The sequence below is a fragment of the Onychostoma macrolepis genome, chromosome 01, assembly GCF_012432095.1.
Source record: "Onychostoma macrolepis isolate SWU-2019 chromosome 01, ASM1243209v1, whole genome shotgun sequence".
NCBI classification, from domain to species: domain Eukaryota; kingdom Metazoa; phylum Chordata; class Actinopteri; order Cypriniformes; family Cyprinidae; genus Onychostoma; species Onychostoma macrolepis.
This window is the reverse complement of record NC_081155.1, coordinates 39,773,542-39,788,928: the sequence shown is the minus strand read 5'-3', so window position 1 is coordinate 39,788,928 and position 15,387 is coordinate 39,773,542. Positions and strand designations below refer to the sequence as shown.

General features: G+C 35.4%; 1 protein-coding gene across 2 annotated transcripts in view; it reads left to right on the top strand.

The window, feature by feature from the left end:
- Positions 1 to 1,500: 1,500 nt before the first annotated feature.
- Positions 1,501 to 15,387, top strand: part of cacna1hb (calcium channel, voltage-dependent, T type, alpha 1H subunit b) — a 117,530-nt gene continuing 103,643 nt past the window's right edge. The window contains exons 1-2 of one of the 2 annotated variants that reach the window (XM_058770543.1): positions 1,501 to 1,933; positions 3,735 to 4,045. In XM_058770543.1, coding sequence (XP_058626526.1) covers positions 3,765 to 4,045 — 281 coding nt within the window. In that variant the 5' untranslated portion in view covers positions 1,501 to 1,933; positions 3,735 to 3,764. Of the gene's footprint in view, positions 1,934 to 3,731; positions 4,046 to 15,387 lie in introns of both variants that reach the window. The other variant, XM_058770550.1, reaches the window with a different exon arrangement.

Genomic DNA, 15,387 nt, shown 5'->3' with positions numbered 1-15,387 from the left:
CTGATCTGTGTATACTAGTTCAAATGAGATGACTTTTTCACTGGAGAAACCAATATTGTGGATATAAGAGCACTCATATTTTAGCCAGAAGCAACATTTTGAAGTTAAAACATCATGGTGAATTTGTCTCTTATGAACACGCAGCTTATCGCTTCACAGGTGACATCTTTTTTTATGGACTGGAGTTGTTTGGATTACCTGTGGATTATTGTGATGTTTTTATCAGCTGTTTGGGCTCTCATTCTGCATCTTTTCATTAAACTATCACTCTAAAAAAAAATGGTGCCTATAATGATTAAAAATGGCATATAGCACTAAAAGTGGTTCTTGGCTCGTAATCATAGGGGAACCACTTTTGGTGCTATATAGCACCATATCTTTAAGGGTGCTACACAGCACCTTTGTAAAATGGTGCTATGTAGAACCATAAGAGGTGCCATATTGCATTGTATTTCTTCAACAAAAATGGTGCTAAACAGCACCAAAAGTGGTTCTTTCTTTGGCTCGTAAAGAACCTTTAAAGGGGCTTAACAGGTTCTTTGTACGGCAGTGGTGCTATATAGCACCTTAATCACCCCAAAGAACCACTGAAGAACCATACAGGAGCTTAACAGGTTCTGTATATGATAGCAGTGCTATATAGCCCCTCAGTCATGCCAAAGAACCACTGAAGAACCACTGAAGCACCAAGATATGGTGCTATACAGCACCAAAAGTGGTTCCCCAAGATTACGAGTCAAAGAACCACTTTTAGTCTTATATAGCACCATTTATTTTTAGAGTGTACAGTACATAAATAAATGTAGAGCTCTGTTTTGTAGGACACACACAGGAAAAGTTTGATGTACAGCAGAAATAATTCAACATTATGTTGAAATAACTTCATGTTATAGCACAATACACAAGATTTGTGATGGTGTTCACTGATAAAAAAAAATTCCCATCAATCTAAAAAAGCTCCTCTGGAACACCATCAAATGTGGAATTAGATGAATAAAAAATTTAAAAATGAAAAATATTATTACTTTAACTTAACTAAAAAGAGAGAGAGAGAGAGAGACCATTATACAATTAAAATATATGAAAACAGAATTCTAGTATAAGTCCTCATTTGGATACCATGCAGGTGAATGTGTGTGGTTGTTCTTCTAGCCTATGTTCTCTGACACCAAAACAAAGCTAAGAATAATAGCTGATTGTACCAGGACTGGGTGAAGATTTAAGGCAATCAAAGGACAATCTTTGAAAGGTCAGAGGTGAGAGTGGATTGAAAGTCCTTAGAGAAGAGCTCATTAAGAGCAGCAGAGACAACAATGATGATCTGACATGACCATATCTGAAGTATAAAGGGCTCAGGTCACCTAATACTGCATAAAGACAAGTAATCTTATGAAACTGTGCCCTCAAAATAACAGAAATCCGATCTTTAAGGCAAATTTATGCCGTCAGGGGAGTGTGTGAAAGAAGCTAGAAATGTTTTGCCTGAATCTGGACCTGTTCCTGGGGGAATCCCTGTCCTCTACATCTCACTTTCTTCCGGAAGAAATAAACTGCGCTGCTGTGGACGACGCGCGTTTGTTCTGAACTGAGAGAGAGAAGAGAGAGAGAGAGAGAGAGAGAGAGAGAGAGAGAAGAGAAAGGAGAGAGAGAGCGGAGAGGAGTTCTCCTCGCGACACAGAGCGCGTCACGCGTCCAGTAGAAACTTCAGGCTTCTGAGGCGATTGAGCCAAGACGCGCTGCGCTGACCCTCGCGCTTTTCACGGAGTATTATCACACAAGGAGTTCTCTAAACCAGATGTAACTGAGAGTTTTATGCATCATCCTTGTTTCTCGGATCCTTTCATGAAGAAGGGACGTGATGGGACTAATTTTATGTGGGATTGGGAGCCGCAGTTGAGAGCATGAGCCAGAACGTGCTGTCATTTCACACACGGTAAGAAAACTACCGTGTAAAAATGTTTGCTTCAATTTACTGTAAAAAACTGGCAGAACTTTGCCGTATTAATGCAGTGACGATGTTGCAAGCAGTAGGGAATGGCATTTTCTGGTTGATTGTATATTTCATAGTATGATAAAATGATGTAATAGCCTACTAATTTACCAAACTATTTAAGCTAATAAGTCTGTTTGCTACTGGAAAATGTAATGATAATAACAAGGACGGGACAATGGAAGGCCACACAATGACTTTTATGTGATCATAATAGTGATAATCATATAACGTGGAAACAGGTATTAGTGTTACACAAAAAAAAAAAAATAATAAATAAAAATACGTCGGTGTAGCCTAATACATATGACACTAAAATATACATTAAAAACATTATCATAATAGCATAAACTAAAACTGAAGTGGGCATCTCTGTTAAAACAAAAGAGGTTAAACGAGAATCAAATATAAACATGATATTTTGGGCAGGGAATTCTGGGAATTCCCTTGATTGTTTACTTTTCAAACATGTAAGGCATATTTTCAGTATTTTTTATAGGTAAGTGTAGTAGGTTATTTATTTCGTTTTATTTTATTAAACCTGTAAAATCTTTAATTTTACAGTTTTTACAGTAAAATTCTCATATATGTAGGCCTAGCCTACCTCTACTGTTATGTAACTTACCAGTTAACAGGTTTTTACTGTAGCTTTTCACACTATTTTACTGCAGAATTGCATGAATTGTATGTCTTTAAAATTAGTATTTTTATCATATATGGTGGGGTAATTTAATAGCATTTTTGCATTCTTTTTACATTGAAATTACCAAAAGTTTTACTGTTTACTCTAGATTTGTTAAACTTGTGAGACTAATGTTAGAAAAAGGGAAATAAAATAATGTTATTAGTTTTTTATTTTATTATTATTATTATTTTTAAATCTGCCAATGAAACAAGACATGATAATCTCAAAATACATTCTCTGAAATCAGGTGTTAATGAATATTTTAACTTCTTAAAATGTGTGTTTTTTTGTTTTTTTTAATTCAGTGAAGAAGTATTTTTTTTTTATCGACAGTTTTACGCTTCAGCAGAGATTCCAGATGTAGAAAGTTTAATTATTAATGAATATATTTCCAAGCTTGTTTGCTTAGAAGCCCTGCCCATTTCTTTATTTGTCATTGATAGACCTTATTTCAAAAACGGTTCATGAAATATAACCAAGCAATTCAGGATTTGTTAATTTTTTCATTTGCTGTACTGCACTACAACAGTCCAATTTGTGTAATTTGTATTCCTTGCACAGCAGTTGGCCTTAATTCCAAAGTTTATGTTTCTAAGTTTCTACGATTTACAGTTTGGTCTTTAGATTGCATTATAAGGCATTGAAAGTAATAGTAATAATCCTGACAAAAAATAGGGTTGCCAGCACTTTCAGCATTGACATCTAAAAACCCTACTGCAGGGAATAGACGTCAGTTTTGGCTCCACTCTAGTGATGGCCTTAATGGTAATGAACAGAGAGCGTGATTGATGTTCCTCTGACTTACCTTTTGATTAAAGGAACTTGCCATCTCTTAATAAGCTAGTGTTTTTTATATATTGAGGTATTTACACAATCAGCTGTGACTAACCCTTCTGTGGAACACAAAGTCAAGTGGGTTTGAAAGAACATAAGGGTGAGTAAATAATTTTTTAGATGGACTAACCATGTTCCTATGCAGAGAAAGCTGAATGCATAATGTGCGTAAGTAAATATTCTTAGTATGGAGTACTGGTATATGAGTGACGTTCCCATCAGCAGGGTCGCATTGCTGCCTACCATTCTATCATCATGACCACCGGTGAGGACACAGAACCATCCCTGTGGCCGGATCGGGCCCAAACCAGCCTGACTGCACCAGCTCAGGCTGATGGCCCATGCCTCGAGGAGGCAGAGGACCTGCCCGGTGGCCTTACTGGAAGTGGCGGAGCATCTTGGGAGTCCACTGGTAGCGTGGCAGAGGTGAAGGAGAATGTGCAGCTTCCATATCCGTCCCTTGCACCAGTGGTGTTCTTCTGGCTCCACCAGAGCACACGACCCCGCAGCTGGTGCCTTGCACTTGTGTGCAGCCCATATCCTTTCTATGAGTGTGCTCTCACTTATTTTCTGTTTAGGATGGTTTATTGGCTTGAAAGAAATTGCTTTTTCAGTATTAGCACTTAATGAAAATAGTGCAAAACTTTATCATCAGTATATAGTCAAAAATAATGAAAATGACAATAATAAATACCAAATAAAGTAAAATAAAAATTCTCCAAAGTTTTTTTTGTTAGTTTATTAATTAAACTGATCAAATAATATAAACAATATAATAGCTAAAGACACATAAATAATCATATTTATTAACTAAATATTAAATACTATATTATCGTCAATATATATTCAAAGACTGTACAAATGGTGTATACAATAAATAATGTGAACTAAAAATACTGCAAAGTTTATACATTTTCTTTGCTTATTTATTAATTAAACTGATAAAATAATAAAATAAAATAAATAGCCCTTTACAAGCAAAAGTCATTTTCAGTTTAAAATGAGCTAAAAATAATCATTTTCATGAACTATATATTATATGCAATATATTAATTGTCAAAATATAATCTATAATAGCATATACATAAATATTAAATAAAGGAATATAAAATACTGCAATGTTTATACATTTGTGTTTATTAAATTGATAGACAAAAAAATTATTACTACACATTGTTACAACAAAAGTAATTTTCAGTTTCAGATTAGCTATGAAAAGCCCTGAGAACAATCACATTCTCTATATATTAACTAAATATTATATACTATATAATTATATACTATATATTAGTCATCAATATATAGTCAAAAAATGTGCAAATAGAGTATTATTAGTCTCAGACCTTCAGACTGGCTACGTGAGGGGGTTTGGTGTCACGGCATCTTTGTTTCTAGGTGGAACGTTAAAGAACGCGACACACATGTCCCCGGAAATCCTGTATAATTCAACCAATCAGAGGACGACTTCAAAACTTTTGTGTGCCAGATGCATCAGACGTTTAGCCAACGGTCCATGGGCGTGACATCTGAGGCTGAGACTAGAGTATTATAAAAATACTACAAAGTTGAAACATTTTTTTTAGTTTATTTATTAATTAAATCTAAAATTAAAAAATTACACCTTCTTTGAACAACAAAATGCATTTCAGTTTCATATTAGGTACAAACAGCCCCTTACAGCAATAATCATATTGTTTGTTTTTACAGTATACAGTAATTAAACACAGGCAATTAGACATGCTGTGCTCTTAGCACACCTCTCCCTCTCAGTCTTTATCTGGGTGGAGAACTGCTTTTGTTTCTGTCTCACTTATTCATTGTTGTCCCTCTCACTTGGTGATGTTCGCCGTGGCCGTGAGCCAGCCTCACGCTGATGAATAATTGCTGCATGCAGCATGGTTTGTCCATATTGTTCACCTGCTTCTCCCTTCTGTGCAATGAAAAAATCATAAAAATTTTCATGTATTGCTTATTCTTTAGTTCTAAAGGGGCTTTGAGAGGCAAGGCAGCCTGTATGCGAAGAAAAAATTACGAGAGAATTCTCCATGTTGCGTCATAAATTCCATCCAGGGAGCTTTTCTTGTGCATAAAGTTATGACACAAAAAAATTATATTCATAACTCAAGTCTGCGCATATCTCACAAGGATTACCCTGGAAATTACCATAGTAGTGTCACTCTGTCCCTTTAGTGGCATTATTTGACTCACAGCAGAGAAACAAAGCAATTTGGCCGTGTTACGTAACCGCTGGTCTTCCCCGTGAGTGAGTATTTGCGTCTCATGTCTCCTTTCATGCCCTTTGATGTTAACCATGAGACGTGAGAGTATATTGTGTGTGATTTCATGCACTTCCCAGGTTGTGAAGCATTTGACGATTTATTTTCTGAAGGGAACATCTTAAAAGGACACAGTGCTTAGGATGTGTGTGCTGTTGAAAATATTAAAGAGATAGTACACCCAAAAATGAAAATTCTGTCATCATTTATTCACCTTCAAACTGTTCAGACCTGCTGAATATTTTTTTCTTCTGCTGAATACAAAATAATATATTTTGAAAAATGTGTAACCAGACATTTGATGGTCCCTATTGACTTCTATAGTATTTTTTTATTTTTTTTCCCCATACTATTGAAATCAATGGCTTCCATCTAATGCTACCCATTTTCTCCAGATCATCATCGTATATGTTCAACAAGAAACAAGAAAAGTTTGAAACAACTAGAGGGTAAATAAATGATGAAAAGGAATTTTCATTTTTGGGTGAACTCTCTCTTCATTGTGTATTTGTAGGAGAAAGGACAGATATTTACATTTTCTAAATGAATGTAATGGTTGTCAGGTTCTGAATCAGGTTGAGATGATGGTTGCTGAGTGATTAATAATTAGCAAATATCAAAGAGGTCTCTATGCCATTGTTCTCACTGCACTGTAATCCGATCGTTAGGATTGACTGTCCACACTATTGTTTTAAAGTGATGAGATCTACTCTGTTTGTTCAGACCGTGTGGTCAATTTCCAGTCAATACCTACAATGTTTACTATATTAATGATGTAAGCTTCAACATGATACCTAGAGACTTTCCCGTACAACAGCATAGATGAGCTGTCAATGTGGAAAAAGCTCATCTCATGTATTATGTAAAAAAACATTTTACACAAGATGTTGATTATATATATATAGAAACAATGTATTTTGTTTATTGCAAAATATGCATATAAAGTAGTTTGAGAGCATAGGGAAGCTACGACATTTGCAATGCTTCATCAGAGATGGCAGGTGCTAAAATGTTCAGTTCTCTGATTGGTGGTAATTTTTTGCAAAATCGTGGGTAATGTAGTTTTTCACCTGGAATTTTGCTGTTAAACACGATTATTTCAATAACAAGTTGAAGTAATGTACACATATGGTTTCAACAAAAACATGTGCCATCGATTAAAAACCTCACAGTAACTCACAGTAGGTCTGCCTTTAACGGTTTGTAAGGTAGTTAAAAATCAATTCCCCTATGGAGAAAATGAGTCAGATTTTTGCTTCTGGAACCCGACTGTTACACTCTATAGAATTAGTGATGTATGTAGTTAAAAAGTACCACTAATTATCGGAGAGCACTGTCCTTAAGAAAGAAAAACTCAGCTCTGTTCAGCACATCTGTCTCTCAGCCCGCAATAAATATCACAGTAAACATTCATAAACTGAGAAATCAAATATTTACTATAGGATATTGGATTAAACGCACACACATGCAGGTATGATGCATGCGTGCTCAAGATAACCAGCATATCAGAGCATGCATATGTGACACTGTGAGCTTCTAGTGTTAGATTTGACAGGTTTTAATTGTTTTATCCCATATGTGTTGGGTTATATGTGTTAATTGAAACCTGGATTCCTGTGTGCATATGTGTGTTTTATTCCTTAATTGCAAAGGCAATCCCACGGGAAGCCCGAATACACTTAATCGGAAATAACAAGCCAGAGCTCGCCAATACCTGTGTGTATGTGTGTGACTGTACGTCCGTGAGGATAACAGAGACATTGAGAAAGTGAGGGAATGTCAGATGATGACATTATGTTCTAGGGAGATATGACGGCATTTATATCTCAAGTGTATATGCGTAAATATAAATATATACACACAGACACAGTCCCCAAGGAAACTCTTAATGACACTGGTGCAAAAACTTGACTGATTGGCGATCTCCATGGCTACTGTCACTAATGAATCTCCGGGGTTACAGGTGCTTGTCATCGCTGTCAGGGTAACGGTACTGGTTTCCAAGACAACGGGAGTCACTAATGTAAGCTCAGAGTTCATCCGGCTTAGACCGAGAGAGAAGGGAGAGGAAGTGATGAAGTCGGAAAGGAACACTGACAAAGAATGTGAAAGGGAGAAAGTTAAAAAATTATAATTTTTATGTATTTGTATATAATGTATTGCTTTTTCTAAAAATATAAATGGAATAAAAAGGAATTTCAGCAATTAATATTGACTGTCTACGGCATTAAAATAATCGGTGTAATTAATGGCTTCGGTTATGTTGTCCCTTCTTCCTGTGGCTAGCATTATATATAGCTCATGCTATTTGCCCCCTTTCCGAACTCGGCTCCCTGAAGTAAAAGAGATCGGCCAACTGAGGATACCTGTAAAAATATAGATAATATATGTCTCAATAGTAATTTTATTTTAATGTTGGAATTTATATCATTTACATAATTTATATAATAGCAGAAGACGTGATTTGGAGGAGAAAAATTGTTGAATAAAGTCATTATTTTTGTTTTCTTTGTGCACAAAAAGTGTTCTTGCAGCTTTGTAAAATTGTGGTTGAACCACTGATGTCACATGGACTGTTTTACCGATGTCCTTACTACGTTTCTGGGTCTGGGAACAGACGGTTTGTTCAGTTACGTTGCTGTCTATGCAGGGTCAGAAAACGCTCGGATTTCATCAAAAATATCTTAATTTGTGTTCCGAAGATGAATGAAAGTCTTGCGGGTTTGGAACGACATGAGAATGAGTAATTCAATGACAGAATTTTCATTCTTGGGTGAACTATCCCTTTAAGGCCTTTAAATGGTCTTAAATTGGAGCAGAAAGTCTTGATTTCATAAATGAATATCTTTCTCAGTATTTTGGTCTGTTTTCCAATACAAAACATCTAAACATCCTTAAATCAAGGTATAATTACTTGAGATGCAGAGTGAAGATGAAGTCTTGTTTTCTGAGAGAAATTGAACAAAGTGAAGGGAGTTTATTGTTAAAACAAATATCAATTGACCCTTTGCAGGGAGTTTGATTGACAGGCGATCCGACCAGTCGTAACACTGAATCTGTCATTTTTGTCCGACAAGCAAACCAGACCAGAGAGTAGATTAACATTGGTGGACTTGAACTTGAAAAATGGTGTGTATTGACATCTTTCTGCAGTTGAAACAAGATGCCTTCTGATGATCGTTCATGTTTATTTCATGATATAACTACTAAAGAGGAAGAGCTGATCGGTTTACTTGCAGCTTGAATTGAGGCACTACAGTGATCTGTCGTTACACATTAAAGAGCCACAAAATGGTATTTATTGTTTGAATTTTATTGTTTGAATTGTTTTTAATTTTTAAAAGGGGGGGGGGGGGGGTTGCAAGAGTAAATTGGGTAAAAGAAAAAAACACTGAAATATTGACCCCAATGGCACATATTCGTTCTTATTGTAATCATAAACATTCTTAATTTTGATTAATTTCATTTATTCCTTACATTTTATTAAATTTTTTTGGTAAATTGTCTCTTCTTTGTCTTAAAAAGTGTTAAAATTACCTTCAGTTTTATATTTTATATATTATTTAAGTTAGAGTGAAGGTAAACCGATGCACCAGTAAATCCAAACGCCTGTAATCTTTTTTTGATTATTTCAAGTAATTTCTGTCCAGTGTCCAGTGAGCCACAGGGAAAATCACTCTTCTCCACTGTCTCTTGACAGACAGATTTGTGTTGTTCGGTGATGTAACGCCCTTGTCAGCTAGCATCAGTCCAGCCTGAACACACCCAGACTGGAGACAGGGGCTTGTTTTATGAACGTGCGTGTATCTTTCTGCGATATTTATGCTTACGATCTGACGGTCGCTGCAGCCTGTGTACTTTCTGAGATAGAAATTGCTGAATGCATGCAGACAACATCACAGGAAAAATCAGGATGTACTCGTGCACTTCACAACACACACACAGTTTAACTTCTTTTGTCAGCAGGAAGGGGATGGTTGCTACGGTAACGTCACCATGGGTATGCCCTGTTTGAGTATTGTGTCAGTACCTTGCCACACTCACACACGAGCGTAAACACTGACCCAGCAAGAGCCGTGGACAGTGAGGCTGAATACGAAGCCCTAGGCGACATTAGCTGCGCGCTACCACTCTCACTCCTAAATAAATAAAAACATAAAACAAGCTCTTGTTAATATGTAACAAAAAGGCTTTCTACTGTGACACTGGTGTGTAATTTGCACTTTTAACTCGCTTGGACACCCTTCGTAACACTTGAAAAAGAATAATTTCACTTATTTGTGTACAATTTACATTAATCATGCATAATGATCTACTGACAGTGTTGTGTTATTTGGGTCTCAAAGAATTCATTGCCTTGTTCGCTTTCAGAGTTTGTGGTCGCAACGACAGATTGACTGTTATACAGTCTCACCCAGGTCAGTTATGAGGCGATCACTACTATTATTGCACATATCTTTTGTTTCTTGTTCCAAACCCTAACCCTAAGTAGCTTAATAGGGATGTAATGGTAAATTTTCTGTTTATTAGGATTTCTACTTTGCATAAATGCTTGCCCTGATAGCAAGCAAGTCTGTTAAACTTCACAGACTTCACTTAGTAAGCACCAGTGTGCACATGCATGGCAAACAGTGCAATAACTTGCTGAAATATTTTGCATCCAAATGTCTTCAAACCTCTTCTCTAATTCACAACAGCACCATAAACTGAAGTACAAAGAGTGTGTTGCAGTCATAGACAGAGTCATACTTTGTTCAGTAAACCACTTTTTAATAAAAAAGAAGCAATTTTATGTTTAGTTTTTCCCCTGCTGTACTGAAAACGTACCAGACCGTGACTTCAAAATCATTTTTGTGAATAGTCACACGCCAGCATATAACTTGTTCCGCACAAGAGCTTCCTACTGTTTTCTCCAAAATAAAAGCTTGATGGTTTAACATTTGAACATGAACAAGCTATAAATATTAGTATTATAATTTTATAGTTGAAATGTAAAATAATACTACTGGTACTACTAATAATAATATTAATTAGAGGAGAATTTTATTCATATTCATATGATTACTATTATAGTCAGATTGATATTTAATCACAATTGGCTAAATTATCCAGCTCTACAAACAAGCACAGCAAACCTGAGCTTAGAAAAAAAACACACAATTAGTCCAATTAGTCCAGTACAACTATAGTATGGATGACCTGTTGACCTCAAATTATGCTGCTTTTTGAGAATTTTCTCTTGGTAGGCAATAAAACAAACAAAAAAAAACATCTGGTGTAGGATTTATAATTAAACAGTTTCCACTCAGAAAATAATAATTGCAAATAAATACCAAGTAAAAGATTAGAACAATCAGACCCATCCAATGATCCATAATTCAGCATTATAAAATGTCAAATACATTTTTTTCATAGGGGGGGGATTTTGTTTGTAAGCGGCTGAAAAAAACTGTAATTTCTGGTGAACTGTCCCTTTAAAGGCAGGGGCCAACTTGGATATGTACACAGAAAACAGGTGAAAACAGTGTTTTTCTACTAAAAGCTGGAGAAATCCCAAGCGAGTGGCCCATAATCACTAACTCATGTACAAAGTGTATAGCCCCCAAGGGCCCGTCTCTGTTGGTGATTCTAGTGAGAGTGCTGACAGATTCCTGTGAGGTGAGACCGGTTGTATCTCTACATCTCCCTGTGTGTGTGTGTGTGCGTGTGTGGTTGTGCGGGTGGGTGGACATAAGAGTTAGTCAGGAGGAAGCAGGGGGTTTGCACTATATTACAGCACTATCTGTGGTCTCTCTTCGGGATCAACCCTTCCTTGGAAAGCACCTGGTTGCCAGGCAACAAATGAGCTGAAACCCAACTCCATCCCCAAAGCCTCCGCCACGTTTGATTGGCTGACTCAGCATTTTGGGGGAGGGGCTTATAATGTTGATAATGGAAAACAGTTTGATGTCATTTTATTTTGAATATTTTCCCTCTAACATTTGATTTGGATTGCCAGTTCATAATCCAAACAAACATGGCTTGCCAGTGGCTGAATCTGTGAGGCTGGTGAGGGCAAGTTAGGCTTCATTTCCCTGCGTTCTGCCTCTATCACCTTGCGTTTCATCAATCACCTCTAAAGAACTGCAACACGCTGCCGGCACGGTTCCCTGTCTCCCTCCGTTTGCTCTGTCCATGTGTTCTCCATGCCTTTCTGTTCTTCTTTGTCTCTAGGGCTCATCCTGAAGCAGCATCACAAGCCATCGTGGGCTTAATGGTTTATAGAGAGGCTTTAATCTAATAGCTGATGTGTTAGTCCAATCGAGATAGCTGCAGTTTAATGGAATGATGTCAGATAATTACAGACTTCAGCTAATTCGCCATTACGCCTGAAATATTAGTTTTATGGTAAATTTGAGTAAATTGGATGCGTAATTGTTTTTGTCCGCGTGTGTGCTGATGAGTTTGAGTTGTAATGTATGTGTGTGTGTTTTATGGATTATGGTTTTTATGGATTTTATGGTGTTTTAATTGATGCTACAAAAGCATTATGGTGGAAAAACTGTAGCTCATTGAAAACCAAATGAAGAGAGGTAGTTTTTAATGTCTTAAATGCGGATATCACAGCATCTTACGGTAAATCTTTTTCATTGGAGAAAAATGTATTTAGTAGGGTTAAGTCAACTGAATAAAAGCTTTTAATTGTAAGTACATGATACTGATAAATTAATCAAATGCAATTGCATATAATAAGGATGCCTGTACACACACACACACACACACACACACACACACATAAAACGCAAACACACACACACACACACACATATATATAATTAGGATAATATAAGATATCAAATTGTTTTGGTGTACTTTGATCCAAGCTTGAATTGCTCTGATGGTTGGAAAAGCCCTTGTTTATTTTAGAGTATACACAATCCGCCAGATATCTTTCTGCGTCTATTCATCGCTCTATTTCCTCCCCCCACTCTTTCACTCTCTATTTCTCTCCTTTTTTCACTCTTTCTCTCTGCCTTGTTCAGATCGATCACTCTCCAGTTTCTCGACCTGTCACGGATCAATAACTCCACACTCCTCTGCTTTGCTTTGTCTGACCACATTAGACAGACCGCTGCTGACTCTCCAGTGCCCATATGAGGCTTTGCGCTCTGTCATTTTGGTTAATTGCGATTTACTGTTAATTTATCATAATTTCACAGGTGGGACTTTTGTTTTAGTTGCCTGCTTTTCCTTCCTTTTCAAGCATTTGATCACAGATTATAGTTTGTTATTGTGCAACTGTAATGTTAAAGATAAAATGTCTTTTGAGTTCTGACCATTAATTCTCATTAATGTTGAAATTATGTTTTCTTTAATATCCATATTTAAGATATTGATTTATTGTAACGATTGCACCATGAACATTCACAAAAAGAAGTTTGTTAAAAACAAATTAGACATACACATTATTATTATCGGCACGCATTTTTTTTTTTTTTATTATTATTATTATTATTTTATCAGATGATATTGGTTATTTAATTGTGCTTGCTTGTTCTATTTTTGCATTTGGATTACTGTAATGCTCTCTTTTTGTGTGTGTGTGTGTGTGTGTGTGTGTGTGTGTGTAGCTCAAAAATATACATTGTTGCAAAGCAGCTTCAAAGAAGATGACATTTTCTTAATTACAATCAGGAGTAGTTTATCAGTGGTGATGACTATGCCAATGTGACTTATTATTTAATGTACTACATTTACTTTTATTAGTTCATGTAAATAATATTTAATAATTTCATAATGTTTAATTATATATTTTATTAGCAGTGTTCAATGCAATCTTTAGTAATTTATTTATTTTTATATGTCATCTTAAAATGAGTAGCTATTTCTCATATAACAGAGAACAATGGTGTGATGCCTAAATTCATATAATTTAAATTAAAATATTTTTATTTATTTACTAAATAGTACAGACTTTTTTTCATATTGTCCATTATTCATTTATTTGGCATTGATCTTCTTTGCATGTGCCGTGTTACATAAAGAAAATTATAAATAAGAAAGAAAAAAACAATTGAAAAATAAGAAAACGTGTGGATCTTTCTGTTTAAAAAAAAAAAAAACCATTCCCTTGGAAAAAAAAGTAATATATTTAAAATATATATTAATATAATTCAAATCTAACTTTATTTGCAGTACTATGTGCACAATGAACTGTGTTTTAATGTTAATATTGATGAGGACTGTATGATCTTTGAATAATAAATGCAAGATATGTAAAGTGTACCTGAAGTATGCTTGCAATAGTTCCACTTTAGCACAATCAAATATACTTCAGCATATCTTTAGTTGGACTTCAGCACTACTTCCACACAATTAAAGTGCATTAAGTACAAAATTAGTTGTTCCAATTTAGCAAACTTTAAGTATACCAGTTTAGTCAACTAAAAGTACAATTGCAGGGTATTTTTATTAAGTACATAAATATGTAAATGTATTTGTATACTTATCATGAAAGAAATGTATTTCAAATACATTTTAGTATATTTATTTTTTGACTAGGGTTATTTTTTAGGGTTTTAATTTTGGTTTCGGTATTAGTTAGCTACTAACCCTATTTGACATCACCCAGAATTTATTGGTGCTTTCCTAAAAACTTTTCTGGTTGTCCAATGTTACTGGGACAAGTTTGTAGTTAATGTGGTGAACTATATCTTTGGTTAATCTGCGACGGTCCCTTTCTGAACAGGTTATGTGGATAGTATTTTATCCCAATCTATACAAATTCAAGATATTGTGCAACAGGTGTGTAAATTGGGGTCATGTCTGGAGTGGGCTAAAAAGCATTCAAGTGACCCATTTGCAATGTGGGGAAATGCTTTTATGATAAAATAAGACCAAGAGCAAAGCATTAAACATGGCACAAATTTACTGCCCACACCTCGAAGGACACTGTACCGGCCTACAGTGGCTGCATGCTGTGGGCTGCCTTTCATTAGCAGGGACTGGGGCATCTTGTTAAATGAAAAGAAAGATTGGATTCTGCAAAACACAGAGAACCTGTTTCATGCTGCAAAAAACTGAAGTTTGGAACAAGGTTTGTTTTTCAGCAGGACACTGATCCCAAACACAAAGCCAAATTAAAGTTGGAATGCTTTAAGAAGGGAAACGTTCTACAAAGTCCCAGTCAAAGCCTGATCTCTGTCCAAATGAGAATCTGTGACACTGAATTTGCAAATTGCATAATCTTCAGCCTATTAACCTGAACAAACTGGAGCCAAGCTGTTTGAAAGAACAAGCCAAAATTACACCTTAACAGCATGTGAAGTTCTTACAGGCACTGAAAAAAAATTACTTTAAAACAATTTTCACACAAAACTTGCTCATTTTCACCCAGAAATTGCTAGTAAATTTTACAATTGATATATATATATATATATATATATATATATATATATATATATATATATATATATATATGTGTGTGTGTGTGTGTGTGTGTGTGTGTGTTTAGTTTATTTTTTATTATATTTTCAAAAGAAAAAAAAACATTACATTAAAAAGTTTTCATGTGTTTTAAGTTGACGTTTTAATGCTTTGAAACAGTTAAGTTAAAAGATGGG